The sequence below is a fragment of the Chenopodium album genome, chromosome 22 (genome assembly GCF_948465745.1).
Source record: "Chenopodium album chromosome 22, dcCheAlbu1.1, whole genome shotgun sequence".
NCBI classification, from domain to species: Eukaryota; Viridiplantae; Streptophyta; class Magnoliopsida; order Caryophyllales; family Amaranthaceae; genus Chenopodium; species Chenopodium album.
The window spans coordinates 13544832-13560220 of NC_137855.1; the positions used below are offsets into that span (position 1 = coordinate 13544832).

The window sequence follows — 15389 nt, forward strand, 5'->3', positions numbered from 1 at the left end:
ATTATTGACAATTGTAAATGTAGACACTTTGACTTTTTTGAGATTAAATAATTTGAAATAAGTTTCACCTGATATATTTTTATTAAATCTAAAAAAAAAGTGAAAGAAGTTCAATTGAAATTAATCTTGAGTTTTGATTTGGGGATTTTTACCCCGTCACGTGGCCCAATGAGAGTGTGACATGTGTCACCCTAAAAGGAGTCCAAATGGACTCACCTGGATTTGACACGTGGCATACAGATACTCATCAGGGAATGACGACTTTCAGGGCCTAATTCCCAAGAAAGCCGTAAAGCGGCGCAGCCCACCAAATCTAGGTCAGAATGACCTAGGTAAGGGCACATTTACCAATGACCCTATAAATAGGGAGATTTACCCTATTTTGGGGACACATTTATTTATTACATCACAATCAATTCTCTTACAACAGAGAAAACACCTGATCTCAGGACTCGAGAAAATCTACTTTTACTTTTCGCTTTTTACTCCGAACACATACTAACTTGATCGTCGGAGGCAGAACTCCGAACAACCGAAGCTTCCATTTGTTTGCAGGTACAGCCAGCGAGGACCCAATCTTGGTGACGTAACTTTCTCGCAGGACACATAAAAATCCCCAAAACATTTGGCACCGTCTGTGGGGAGAGTACCTCTAAGATGGTTTCTCAAGAGACTGTAACTCCTCCTGAGGACAAACGTCCAGAAGCAAAGGTCCACTCGGCCCATGATACAGATTCCCATCCAGAGGTCGAAGTATTTACGGCCAAAGATGGATCTCTTAAAACCAGACGCATCCGTTCCAAGGATAACAGGGAACGGGGCGTTGATCAGGCGGGTCCGAGTAAGTCAACCGGCCAGCCCCAGGCGGCAGGACAGACTGCTCACATCACCCGAGAAGAGTTCATGAAATTCATGACGAGCTTTAAGGGGAAGATGAAGGACCTGATCTCCAAGAAAATGGCTGGACCCAACAAGGGTCAGTCGGCAAAGAGGCCCTCCCACTCTGAGAAGGCTAAGTCCGTGAAAGACAGGCAACCCACTCCACATCCCAATATAAAGGAGGGGGGCAGGCCTTTTATCGATTAGTCCAAGTTCCGCTTCCCGGACCAGGGAAAGAGGAAGCCCATCCGGTATACTGAGCCGGATGGCAGCAAGAAGACTTACTCTGATGCTCGACTTATCATTGAGCAAAAGAGAAACAAGCAGCTTTCTGACTCGGTTTCAACGTCGACTATGCCAGACAGCTTCAGGAATACCTCGATGAGGTATTCCCAATCTATACAGGAGAACCTGTCAGGCAGCCCGTCCGTCCATACAGGTCCTCAGATGATAGGCTCGGTCCTGTATGTGCCCCATCAACCATAAAGGCTGTTCGCCCAATCATATCAGCAACCTGCCCTCTTCGGGGGTCAGGCGGCATATCAAGTCTAACCACTGGACTGGCAGCTCCGTCTGCTAAAACTTGGTGAACAACCTTCTGCGTTCTCCAAGGAAATAACTGAGGCGGCACAGTCGGCCAAGGTTAAGAATGTCTTGGTTGGAGTCTATGACGGCACCACCAACCCTGATGGCCTACACCAACCTTATGTATTTACAGGGGTTGGATGATGCTGCATGGTGTAGATGCTTCCCAGCTACACTAAAGGGCATTGCCCAACAGTGGTTCGGCAACCTGCCGCCTGGGTGCATAAACAATTTCAGGACACTTACGTTCTTGTTTGCCTCTAACTTCTCCATGAATATACCCGCGAAAAAGATAAGTCTTGACTTGGGCGCGGTACAACAGGGAGACAGGGAAGGGCTCCGTTCTTATATCAGGTGGTTCAATCTGGTGAGAATCCAGATCCAAGGACTATCTGACGATGTTGCATATACAGACTTCTTCAAGGGTCTAAAAGACGGGTCAACTTTTAGGTTTGACCTCGTCCGGAAGAGAATCGCCACTCTTCAAGAGGCGCTGATGGAGGCGGAAGCTTATATACAAGCGACCGAACTCCGCTCCACCAGCAAGCAGTCGGACTCAAAGAAGTCCGACAAATAAAAAGGGAGTCGGCAAGATCAGCCGGCTCAAAAAGCTGAAGAGAGAAAGAAAATAAAAGAAGTTTGGGCGGCGGAGGACTCTGATCAGCCGTCCAAAAATAAAAAGAAAGAGTTTAAACTGTATGTCCCCAAGTACGAGTTTAACAAGGACTGCTACTCCATCCTCATGGAGATAAAAGACCGGGTGACTATTGAGAAGCCTGCAGCTATGAAGGGTCCGGCAAAAAACCGGAACAAAAACAAGTACTGCCATTTCCATGAGGATATTGGCCATGACACCAACGACTGCTATAGCCTAAAGCGGTTGCTGGACAGATTGGCTGATAAAGGGGTGCTGAAGTCCACAATGCAAATAATGATTTGACATATTCTGAGTCGACTACTAGGTTGAGTATATGTCTTTTTAAACACACGAGTGTGTGAGTTGGGAGGGCATTGTTCACATTTAAAGGGTTGGTTGGGGAGCCATCGAGTACATCTTTTACTCGCCACATAAATGAGAGTTGAATGTGTGAGCACTAGTCTTGAATTCTATATGCTCTTGTGGTTTGCTCTACTTGACAATTGTTAGGGAAGATTGGTAATTGAATGGATTTGAGTGATTGACTTTAATATATTTATCGGAATTGCCTTGAATCGTATTTATTGGTTTGAATGTATTTGGGGTGAAATATTGATTTATTTATTCATTGCTTTGCTTAGGGACAAGCAAAGGTTTAGCTTGGGGGAGTTTGATGACTCTATTTTATATGTATTTTTATTCCCCGTCCCGTGGTCATAATTATGCTTATTTGAGCTCTGCGGAGCTATTTTTATTACTAATATACGTTTTCTAGTGTTTTTGTAGAGTTGGTATTATTTTGCAGGAATTTGCAGAATTATGACAATTCCCGAGGTTATTAGCCACTACAAAGATATTAGAGTCATACGTGAGGAGGTTCAATATTCCAAGTTACTAACACAGACCAACCAAGGAAGAAGAATTGGGCTAAAGTTAGAGGCCCAATCACGTTCACGCTAAAGATCTAGGTCGCGAGTTTACTCCAACCAACTGGGCCCGATCGGATGAAGAGTACTACTAGCCCTGCAGGGCCCTAGGGTAAAACTAACTCTTCTGATAATAAATTGTAGGGTACAACTCAAGATAAGATCGGAGATGTGCAGTCTTGCTATCAAACTTCCATTCCCTAATAGACATTTAAAGAGTAAGTTGGATAAGCAATTTGGTAAGTTTCTGGAGATTGTCAAAAATTTGCAGGTAACAATTCCTTTCACAGAATTAATTACTCAAGTTCCAGCATATTCTAAATTTATAAAAGAAATTTTGACTAGAAAAAGATCTATTAGTGAGGTAAAGACAGTTGCTTTTACTGCAGAATGTAGTGGTATATTACAAAATAAATCTCCACCTAAACTAAAAGATCTGGGTAGTTTTTCTATTCCTTGTCATATTGGTAATGTGATAATTGATAAAGCTTTATGTGATTTGGGTGCTAGTGTACGTGTTTTTCCATTATCTGTGAACTCTAAATTAATTATGGGTAAATTAAAAGCTACCAATATTACTCTACAAATGGCCGATCGTTCTGTTAAATACCCTTTAGGTGTTTTAGAGGATGTTCTTTTTAGAGTAGGTAAATTTTATATACGTGTTGATTTTGTTATTGTTGATATTGAGAAAGATTTACAAATTCCAATTATTTTCTTACATTATGTGTAGGGGATGATAATATTACTTTTAATCTAGAGGAAAAATGAGCAAGTTGCGAAAATCGAGCCCGTAGTGAAAGTCCAACCCGATCGGGTGGCATTTGCTCAATCAAGCAAAAATACGAAGAAAATCAAGGCCAAAAAGGAATCTCGTGCAACGAGTATCAAGAAACCACCTGATCGTACCTTGGAGACGGGCTCGGTCGGGCTAAGCTCGCCCGGTCGGGCGCGAGAGCGCGTCAGCAAATATGGCCAACTTCAAAACGCCATAACTTTTGCGTTTCTTAACGAAACTTTGCGTGTGACCAATCGTTGGAAATCTCTTCAAGTCTACTTTACAATGAAATTAGAACCATTGAATTATCATTTGCATAAAAAAAGTTATGAGCAAAATAGTGAACCTGACTTGTTTTTGCCTCTCTTCCTACTAACACTTTGTTCCTTTCTTGCTCAAAATTGTACTAAGGTGATGCATTGCAATGCTTGGGATGGTGGTGGTTACGAGTTTGATGATGTGGGGTAGTCACTTGGGTTACTAAATTCCCTTTAAGCCAAAGGGAACATTGTCTGATTTAGCTTGGGGGGGATTTCTTGTACATATATAGGCACTCTTTCTTTCCCTTCTCTTTTTATTTTCTTTGGTGTGCTTAGTTTAGTTTTATTTCTTTCTTAGTCTAGTTTTTATTTCTTTATTAGTCTAGATTTTATTGTTTTTCTAGGTTAGATTTATTGCTTTCAAAAAATAAAAAAAATTCAAAAATACGTTCCAATGAATTATGAATCATGCTTCCCTATGCCCCTTGATTAAAGTTTTTGGAATTGTTTTGATTCTTGGTTATTGATGATAAATATTGTGGATTAGTTGATCATGATTGTATGTTTGATTGCCTTGAAACCTAAATATGCGTCAATTTTGCCAAACTACTTGTGAATATAGTGCTTGACTAGTTGATTGTTGAGGAATGTGTGTTAGTTCCTGGTATGTCAATGAAGTTGAGTATTGGTTTTTAACTTTGAGTAATGTTTGTATGACTCATTATTATGCACATTGAGGAGGACGAAGGCATTTGTTCTTTTAGGTAGCCTTCAGATGATATTAGATACATTTGTTCCCTTCTTGCTACCCATGTTGTTTCCTTAATCTTTTATTGTTTATTTAGCCACATTACAAGCTTAATTTTGCCCCATTGGTTACTAGTCCCAAGCTTAGCTTGGGGGAGCTATTAGTTAGTGAGGTGAGGGAGTTATAGTGTGCACATAATTTGCACAATTTGGGTGGATATGATAAGTTATTTGCTCTTGTATGTTAATTGGAAAAAAATGAAAATTGTTGTTCAAAGTTGAAAAAATTCCAATGTGAGATAAAAAGAAAAAAAGGAGCAAAAGAAAAAAATTGTTTCAATATTCAAGTATTCTAATTGAAGGTTACTCAAAAAAAAAAAAAAAAAAAAAGAGTTCAAATTTTGTTTGTTCACTCAAGTTCCATAATATCATATTTGTATGAGTGATTTATTGTAAGTGTTGAAAATATTGTTAATATTGGATTGGTTGTTTGGTGAATTTTTGTAGAGTTGAGTTGGAGATTTATGGTCATTATTTATTTTTGACCTTGGTTTTATTTGTTAGGATTTGGCTCCCTTAAGCATGGCTTTACTCTCACTTTTTCCCAAATTTATCCTACCCTTTACCCAAGCTTTACATTACAAGCTTTGAAGACCTTCCGACCTTTGTTCATAGAGTTGTATGAATGTGAAATTAGTTGTTTATCAATGCAAAGAATGATTTGACATATTCCGAGTCGACTACTAGGTTGAGTGCATGTCTTTTTAAACACACGAGTGTGTGAGTTGGGAGGGCATTGTTCACATTTAAAGGGTTGGTTGGGGAGCGATCGAGTACATCTTTTACTCGCCACATAAATGAGAGTTGAGTGTGTGAGCACTAGTCTTGAATTCTATATGCTCTTGTGGTTTGCTCTACTTGACAATTGTTAGGGAAGATTGGTAATTGAATGGATTTGAGTGATTGACTTTAATATATTTATCGGAATTGCGTTGAATCGTATTTATTGGTTTGAATGTATTTGGTGTGAAATATTGATTTATTTATTCATTGCTTTGCTTAGGGACAAGCAAAGGTTTAGCTTGGGGGAGTTTGATGAGTCTATTTTATATGTATTTTTACTCCCCGTCCCGTGGTCATAATTGTGCTTATTTGAGCTCTGCGGAGCTATTTTTATTACTAATATACGTTTTCTAGTGTTTTTGTAGAGTTGGTATTATTTTGCAGGAATTTGCAGAATTATGACAATTCCCGAGGTTATTAGCCACTAAAAAAATATTAGAGTCATACGTGAGGAGGTTCAACATTCCAAGTTACTAACACAGACCAACCAAGGAAGAAGAATTGGGCTAAAGTTAGAGGCCCAATCACGTTCACGTTAAAGATCTAGGCCGCGAGTTTACTCCAAGCAACTTGGCCCGATCGCATGATGAGTACTACGGCTACAAATTTTTACCTACACCTTAGTGTAGGTAGAACTCCCTACACCCCTTCCCCACTGCATCATCCTATACCTCTCCCCACTACATCTCCCCACACCCTTCCCCCTCCCATCCCAAATTATAGCAGCTATCACCATTCACCGCATCTTACCTCCGAATTATACAGTATACAGTATCCGTCTTTATTAACTCTAGAGAAATCCATTTTCAGCGATCTCACCGCCATTATCTCCTTCCCCAACGACATTATAATTCTCGCCTCGTTTGTGTAACCGCCGTTTTATAAAATCCAGTTAAATCACAAGACTAATCACTTAAAAACACTCGATTCCGATAAGGAATCTCGGATCATTGAAATTAAATTTAATGGCAGTAGCAGTTGTGCTTCTGGGCAACAATTGTAGTAGTCATGGTTATGGTGGTGGTAGATGTATCTTCCATTATATGGAGTAGCGGCGGGAAATATATAGGAGTTGATATTCTATCCCATCACCACCACCATGGATCGTTTGTCATGGAGGAACGACGGCTTGAGTTAATTTGGGATGGCGTAGCGGGCTAGAAAATCGAACAGGGGAAATTGTTGGTAAACATTTATAATTGAACATATAATATTTTTAAAATGAACATTTTTTAATGGTTGTAAATAAACAATTTTTTTTATTGATTGTAAATGAACATTTATTATTTTATAACTGAACATTTAATTATGGAGCATTAAAATTAACCTATTGCGGATAACATGTCACAATTTAATTATTTGATCAATAAATCAAACAATTTTTTAAGGATATTATTGAAAAATAAGTACTACATATCTAAAAGTCAATAACATAAAGAATTTAAGATATGTCAATTATAAAAATATTTAAAACTATATGTGCAAATGAATATATAGAAATATGAATATGTATTATTTTAATGTTCATTTGTATATGCGCAAATGTTCATTATTACAATATAAATGTATAGAAAAAAAATAACTACTTCATGATATAATAGGTGTTTTAGTATCAAAATGAGCATTTAAGTATATGTATATGTTCATTTAAAATTATGCATTTACTTGTTCAATATGAAATGATCATGAATCATAATGAAAATGGACAATTATCAATATGAAAATGAACATTTACATATAATAAAATTTATTAATTTTTTGAAAAGTTAGTAAGCATATATGTGTACTATGGAAGGATGGAGTTTTAATATGTTACTGATGATTTTATATAGAGTATAAGTATATCTCTACTAGTCTACTTTACCCATTTTACTCTAGGGATTTAAGATATACAAGCATAACTTATTGTGATCATTGTGAACTGTTTAAATGATCATGGTAGTAGAGAATACTTTTTTTATGTTATTATATTGTTCATGAACATTTAATGATATGGTCATAAACATATAGTTAAAGAGATGATATAGTGTTGAGAATTTAATGAATTACTAGTACTGATATGATAATGAACATGTTCTCTTTTTTTTTATTTATTTTTTTTTGACGAGGATATTGAACATGTTCATTCTACTATAGTTTGCACAACAAAAAAAAAATAATCTGTTTTCACATTTTTATAATAATATCTAGCAAACAATACTACTATTGTATGAAATACGACATACAAAATATATAACTTGTTTATACATCAAATATGTTAAAACAATATTCTATTTAAAGAAAAAAAAAATTGCTTATATTTTAACTCATTTATCAACCTTCTCGCTGCCCTTCATTTTTTTTCAATACATTTCATTCAAAAAGCATTACTTGAGGCGTGTATTCCATTTGCAGCTTCCTGATTTGATTTTCCTGTATATCCAAAAAACCAATATATATTATAAAGATAAATGGTTTATTATTGGAAAAAAAATAAGTGTCTAAATTTTAATAATATAAAAGTGATAAAATATGGCATAGAACATTCAATAACATATAAATGAACATAAAGAGGTATGATTATGTACAATTATATACTTATATTATTTTTCTTCATTTTACAAATCCATTTTTGATTTGGGTATTGGATACACACACTCAACAAGTCCATAGTAAATACCTTATATAAGGGTTGTCTACAAGTACGCAATGTTATGGTTTTGCAAATATTAGTACTCCCTCCGTCCCATATTATAGTTCCTGTTTTCCTATTTTGGAGACCTAAAATGATGTTCCTGTTTTTATTTTTGGATAGTATGTAAAAATCATTATACCCTCGTTTTTTATAACTTTATTCATTGAACTTCCTAATTCACTCTTAAATTATCCACTTGCCTTGTACTTTTTTCCACTTTTTCTCTCTAACTTTTGTCTATAATTGTATTTTTCACTTTTTCTCCTTAAATTATTCACCTGTCTTGTACTTTTGTCTAGCTTTTTCCACTTTTAATATACTTCATCCACCTTTTCCTCCCATTTCTTAAATAGCGTGAAAAAATACAAACAGGAACTATATATTGGGACGGAGGGAGTACATATGTTCAAAATAAACATATTATTAGGAATAAATGAACATTACGTTTTTTTAATATGAACATTTGAATGATTATTTGACAATCAATTTTAAATTATTAAACATTCATTAATCTCATTTTTGAATCAACAATAAGTATATGAACATTATTCATTTTATGAATGATCATATGTTATTTTTTACAAATTAAATTCAAAACGAAAATGAACATTCATTAGAAAAAAAAATTCCCACAATAAACTAAATTTACATTTCAATCCCAACGAGTTTTGATCAAATTATCCAGAAAATTATTACAAGTAAAATATGTTTCTAATTTTTTGTGTCGAACACTTTCATAATTTAATAACTCACCACAAATTAATTTAACACAAAATAGAGTATATCATACATAATTTAACTATAATAATAGGAAACCACAATAATTTGATATACACCATAATTTGATGGCTAGAGTTTTCGGTGAAATGGCAAAATTCAACAAAAAAATCAATGAGATAGAGAGTGTGATACCGTGTATACCTTACGATGAATTTTTGTTTGAATGACGACGATCTAAATTGTTATTCAACAATCAAATTGGGAAAAAAAAATAGGATAATCCAAATAGTCATCGAACAATCATATCAAATTACTTCAAACCTTCACTTTCATTCAACAACAATTCACAAAATAAGAAATCAAATTGAAAAACAAGAGAGAATTTGGTACCTTAGCTTAATAACAATCTTGCATAGACAATGAAGATCTGGTGAAGGACAAAATGAATATAGGCAATTTCTAAGAGTAATATAGAGCACTTTTATTTTTTGAAGAGAGAGAATGTGGGGAAATAGCAAGGAAACTGATATGCGAGCGCCGAGCAGTATGAAGCGTGTTGTTTTGAGTGGGGGTGTAGGTAGAGTTCCCTACTCTAGGGTTCTAGGGTGTAGGGATAGATAATTCGTACTACAGCTGGACGCGCCTTTATCCTTAGGCCTTACTCCAGCTGTTCAACTTAATGTCGATTTCCGACATTTATTGACCTTATTCCAATTCACGCAACTATGAAGTATATTTGAGGACTAAGTTTAGCTTAGAAGGTTAGCTGATTATTGTACTGCTTTAGTCTTAGTTTTATATTTTCCGTAACTTGTCTTTAGTTAAAGATTTTCTTGATTAAACTTTTAGAAACTAGTTTTAGTTTTATTTGATTTTAGTTTGTTACAATTTTACGGAACTATTTCCTTGGTTTTCATTCTTTTATGCTTTAGTTTAGTTTCCATTAGTTTATTTCTTTTTAGTTTTCATTCTTTTAAGTCTTTAATATTTTGCTTTATTATTAATTATTATTGTTTTGTTTTAGTTTTATTATTATTGTTTTAATTATGTTTAATTTAATTGCTTTGATTAGTTTAGTTTTAATTATGCACGAGTAGTTTATTTCTAGGGTTCTTGAGGATCCATGAACAATATGAAGGGATGATTTATTGTTATTGATTGTTAATATTTTGGGTTAATTTCCTATTGATTGTTATAATGCTATGCAATTACATTTGCGCAGGTTTAATTGTATGAGTTACGCAATATTGATTCGAGATTCGACAATGAGAGTTGATATTAAGGCTTAGTTTCAATAGACAGGTTAATTTATATAGCAATTAACGTATGATCTATTTTAAAACTTACTTGAGGATAGTGATCTAATATTATCCTGTGATTGTTAAAGTTGGTTTGTAAGCTGTAATTGATGGTTAGAAAAACTCTAGGAAATGAAACCTGTGTATATTTCTAAGCTAGTGATGCAACTGCTATGAATACAAGTAAATTTTGGTCATACCTCCTTAGTGTTTGATTCTTATAAAATTATGTATCAGATGGAAGCACTACAATGTAGTATTTCCCTTTTGATGCTATTTTGACTAAAGAACATTCAGGCAACTATCACTAAAGAATAAGTAACAATTAACATATGATCTATTTAAAAAACGGTTTAAAATAGATCACTACACTATCGTTAAAGGCAACTATATTACTTAAAACTGGCTTTGCATGTCTCTAACTACTGTAAACCTATTTAATTTTCAATCAACATAAATCACGTACAACTGGTTACAATAATACGAATTAATACCTAAATGCCTAATTTAATTTTCCAAACAAACAATTGCAATTGCATAATCGCTTAATTCACATTATCAAATTCTAAAATCAATTGCATATATATCGTATAATACCTTGAGCTTGCATTACATGTTGATTATCCTCCTGAACTTCATTCTCATCCTTAGCTTCAATAATAGCTTGTTCTACATCTTCAAAAGCTTCATCTTCTTGTTCAAGTTCGAATTGAATGGGATTATGATACAAGTTTTGTATATTTGACAAATCAAACAATGATCAATTAATTTGCACAATTGAATCAAAATCAAATAGATGATTAGTAATTTTTATAATTCTTACCTTCATAGTTGCTTTCAATTTGAGCTTCTCGTTCAGATCGAAATTGATGACGTTAATATCGAAGTTTTCTATAGTGTCCTATATATTTCGATTTAGATCAATTTCAATTAATTGTTTATAAGAATTAGCAATTTTTGCAGAAATTGATTGATTATGGAGAAATTATGAACCCTAGAACTGATTAGAAGGAGAGAGAGAAAAAATTCGAGCTCTGATGATGAAGTTGTTAATGGCGTCAATGATGAAGTTGTAGGAGAAAGAAATTATGAACCCTAGAATTGATCCATGCTTGCTAAGTGGATGAAAGACTACATAACTGTTCTAGAGAATGAAAATTCACCTCCTCCCGGTGAAATAAGTTGCCGGAAATTTTCATTTATGGCACGTGTTGCACCTAACACCATAGTTGGTGGTGTTTTGGCTACTACGCAAAGTTTAGGGTGCTCGGTGCACCTAAGCCATACCTCAGGGTGTTGCAGCCAATTTTACATTTTTTCTTTCGTTTGGGGTTTTACGAGTTTAGGGGTTAGTGGGCTGGGCTGTGAAGATTTCGGCATGTTTTGCTTGGGGTGGTTTTGGCACGTGAGACTTTTGGTCTAGTTTATTGTAGACCAGGTCCACCCAAGATTTTAGTAGACTTGTAGTGATGAAATCCAAAGCTGAGATAGATACATTAAATCCTCTAACTATGAAAATTCATATCATAATAAGCTAGAGTTAGGATTTTCCACTATTCATGTCATCATTGACTTAATTTTTTTTACCAATATATAATATATAAATATGATTATATAATATGTTGTTGGATTTGTCATAATGTCTACTTTTATAAATTTATTTTTTCATAATTTTTATTATCCTCTAATTAAAAATACTAATGATCAAAGTTGTATCTCGACAGATGTGCAAATCCAACTCTAGCTTATAAAAAAAACAGATTGAGTACCATTGTGCAGTCAGTGTTATGACTAATGAGGCCTTCACGTCAATTCAACAAACTTTAGTTTGCTATCATTATAACCTACTACGTATTACTAATCAATTCTATAGTATTTGACATGACTAAATTTGATGTTTGGTTAGAGGATGCAATAGGGCTTTCAATTGGATGAAGATCGGGTGATGTATGTGGCGTATCATTCTTGTTCTCCACCTCAAGCTTCATAATTGATCCACAAAGCATTTCCAATTGAGGATCCATAGAGTCTACAAAACACCAAAAAAAAAAAAACAAAAAACAAGTTACTGCCAATTGAGGACATTACTTCCTGCCAACAGTCACAAGTCACAAGAGCAATTATAAATCCCTGAATCCTAATAGTGTACAATGTGTGCACGCTTAAATTGTAAAGAAATATGGCAGGGATGGAAATGTCCAAACTAGTTCCTAAGGTAAAGCAAGTCAAACATATACCTCAGCAACTGCATAACAGTAAAGTTTCCCAACATTACATCAACAATTAAGAAAACTAGTAGGGACTGGGGAGTAATAAAACAGGAAAATAAACTAATCAAAGGCTGATTAGGGCTTTACAGTCTCAGTCAAAAGTTCAAAACCAAGCAAATATAATTCAATTCCAGGATTTTAAGGGGAAAAATAGTAACCAAGAACCAGCAGACAAGTTCATTGACCCAATATGTATTTCAGTATTTGCAAGGATGTATGATAAGTTCAAAGCTAAACTTCCCAAGGAGTCTTTCATGTAAGTCAGCAAAGGAACTATTTCACTAATCACCATTTAAATATTTAAGCTACCCAATTTCTACATAGGTTAAGAAACATACTACTCCTTAGTAGGTTCTAAGTTATAATAATACAATACCATCAACTCATCAAGCATAGAAACTTGGAGAAGAAAGAGGATTGAGTCCTCAAATTGGCTTTGAATTAGAGGGCACTGAACAACTTTAATACTCCATATTCACAATTCCATTAAGCTCCTTGCCTCCTTACAAATTATTGAAATTAACAATAAACCTTTAAGATATCTTCCTTTACCTGTCAACCACTTTGATGTCCGACATGTCACTCTTACAACTAACTGAAAAGCCTTCGATAAACTAACCCGATTATTGCAATGCCGCATAATGGCCTTTTTACAACACCCTTTCCTCACTTTCAATTAGCTAACAGCAGCTACTTTCCTTCCACTTCACAAATCCATACAATTCCATCTCTTCAACCCATAAAGGGAAGAAAAACACACGAAGTTACATCCACTGCCCAAATAAGCCTTGATTCTTCTGTTTAATATGGACAGAAGTACCAGGTATGGGAGATGAAATGGTCCTCCTCCGAATCTTTGCCATGTACTTATACAATTTACTATTATTGATCCAGCTCTATGTAATTTACAATATAATGGATTTTCCCTAAAGAGAGGGGGTGCAAGTCTACTTATGGGGAATATTCTAGAAACCCTTGAATCCTTGGATAGGGATAATCTCAGCAAAATACAGTGATAAAGCAAAATCCCTGAATCCTAATAATGTACAGTCTGTGCACACTCTTGCATTGATAAAGAATATGGCAAGGATAAAGAGTGTCCAAACTAGTTCCTAAAGTACAGCAAGTAAAACTTATAACTCAGCAATTCAGCATACCAGTAAAGATTCCCAACATTACATAAGCAATTACCCATCACTATCAGCAATTTATTAAGCTACCATTTTCGGAACAAACATAGCTTACATTTCCATTTGCATCCATCTACATTATACACAGCATGTTTTATAAATAAAGATCATTGGACAACCAAAAAAGGGGTGAATGCATGATCAACTCATTCCAATTACATCAAAAAAAAAAGTTGTGTTAGATGATTTTTATTAAACACTAAATATATCAAGACATAAATTTCTCAACACAAGAAATTATAACATACCTCCTTCGGCTCTAGGATCAGTTCCACGTTGCCAAACATAAGTCATCCCATCCCATGCAGTACTAGCCAACAACCCTTCGTCAAAAAAACTCATATCGATCCCGCCTGGGGAATCAGTATGAAGATCATACTTCTCAATTAAAGCATCCTCCACCGTAAAATCCCACATACAAACCGTGTAATCTAAAGAAAAACTCATAACCATGTTCCGGCGATGTGGCGAAAACTTAACCTTCATTACAGCATACTCATGACCAGAAAGAACAGCAATGGGAGTCCTAATACTCCTCACATCCCAAACCCGAACCATATTATCCACCGCCCCGGTAGCCAGCAAATAATCATCATACATATTCCAATCACAAGACAAAATCTCATGTTCATTACCAAGTATGGTCATAGTAGAGCGCGGGTTTCGAACATCCCAACACCGAACCGTGTAATCCCCGGAAGCCGAGGCGAAAACATTGTCAAGCAGGGGATTCCAAGCAACAGAATAAACACAATAATCATGTCCCTTGAAGGTGCGCACACGGGTGGGGTTATCAACAGTCCAAAGATTAATTGTATGATCGAAAGAACCGGAGATGAAGGAATTACTGCGTTTTGGGCTCCAATCGACGGAATAAGCTTCATCGCTGTGTCGAACGAAAGAGCGACAAGGGTTTTGTTGAGGGGGAAGAGAGGTGTCGTACAGTTTGAGGGAGCCGTCGGCAAAGGCGGCGACGAGGAGGTTGTTGTCGGATTTGGACCAGGAGACGTCGTTGATGCCCTCGGCGGTATCGAAGAAGGTGAGCTCGGAGATGGGGGTGGGAGATGATGGGGTGGGGGAGAGGTCGAGGATGTGGAGGCAGCCATTGCCGTTCTTGCCGAAGTTTTTGGTGGTGGCGACGGCTAAGCGGTGTTCGTAGAAGGGGCTGAATTTGACGGAGCAGCCCTGGAAGGCGGTTTTGAACACCGGCATGATTGGAGTTGATTTGCTCTGGTGATTGTGTAGGGTTTGTCTACTAGGTTGGTGGGTGGATTATGAATTTATGATGGTCGTTTCTCAACAAATGATGTAGATTAGGGTTGTACAATTGTGGGGGAAATAACCTAAATTAGCCCATTTTAATTAGTGTTATATTATTGTCAAGCCCAACATCCAATATACATTAAACCCTAACCTTAGGGTGTCCTTATTCTATCAAGTCAATTCGTGAAGCAAGTCAAGCCCTACATCTTGTAAGGAATTAAGCCTGAAACGTTTCAACACTTGTTAAAAACTAATTTAAGAATATAATATGTTAAAACAACAATTATGTATCGCTCATTACCTCAAAGAACATAATACT

At 35.6% G+C, this 15389-nt stretch overlaps 1 protein-coding gene across 1 annotated transcript; it reads right to left on the reverse strand.

Annotated features, from left to right (window-relative positions):
* Nucleotides 1-12055: 12055 nt before the first annotated feature.
* On the reverse strand, nt 12056-15092 carry LOC145604648 (peroxisome biogenesis protein 7-like). Its single transcript, XM_081660555.1, has 2 exons — nt 14056-15092; nt 12056-12376 (listed from the first exon to the last, which is right to left on the reverse strand). Exons 1-2 carry the CDS (start codon nt 15017-15019, stop codon nt 12195-12197), a joined length of 1146 nt encoding a protein of 381 aa, XP_081516681.1. The 5' UTR covers nt 15020-15092; the 3' UTR covers nt 12056-12194.
* Nucleotides 15093-15389: the final 297 nt, after the last annotated feature.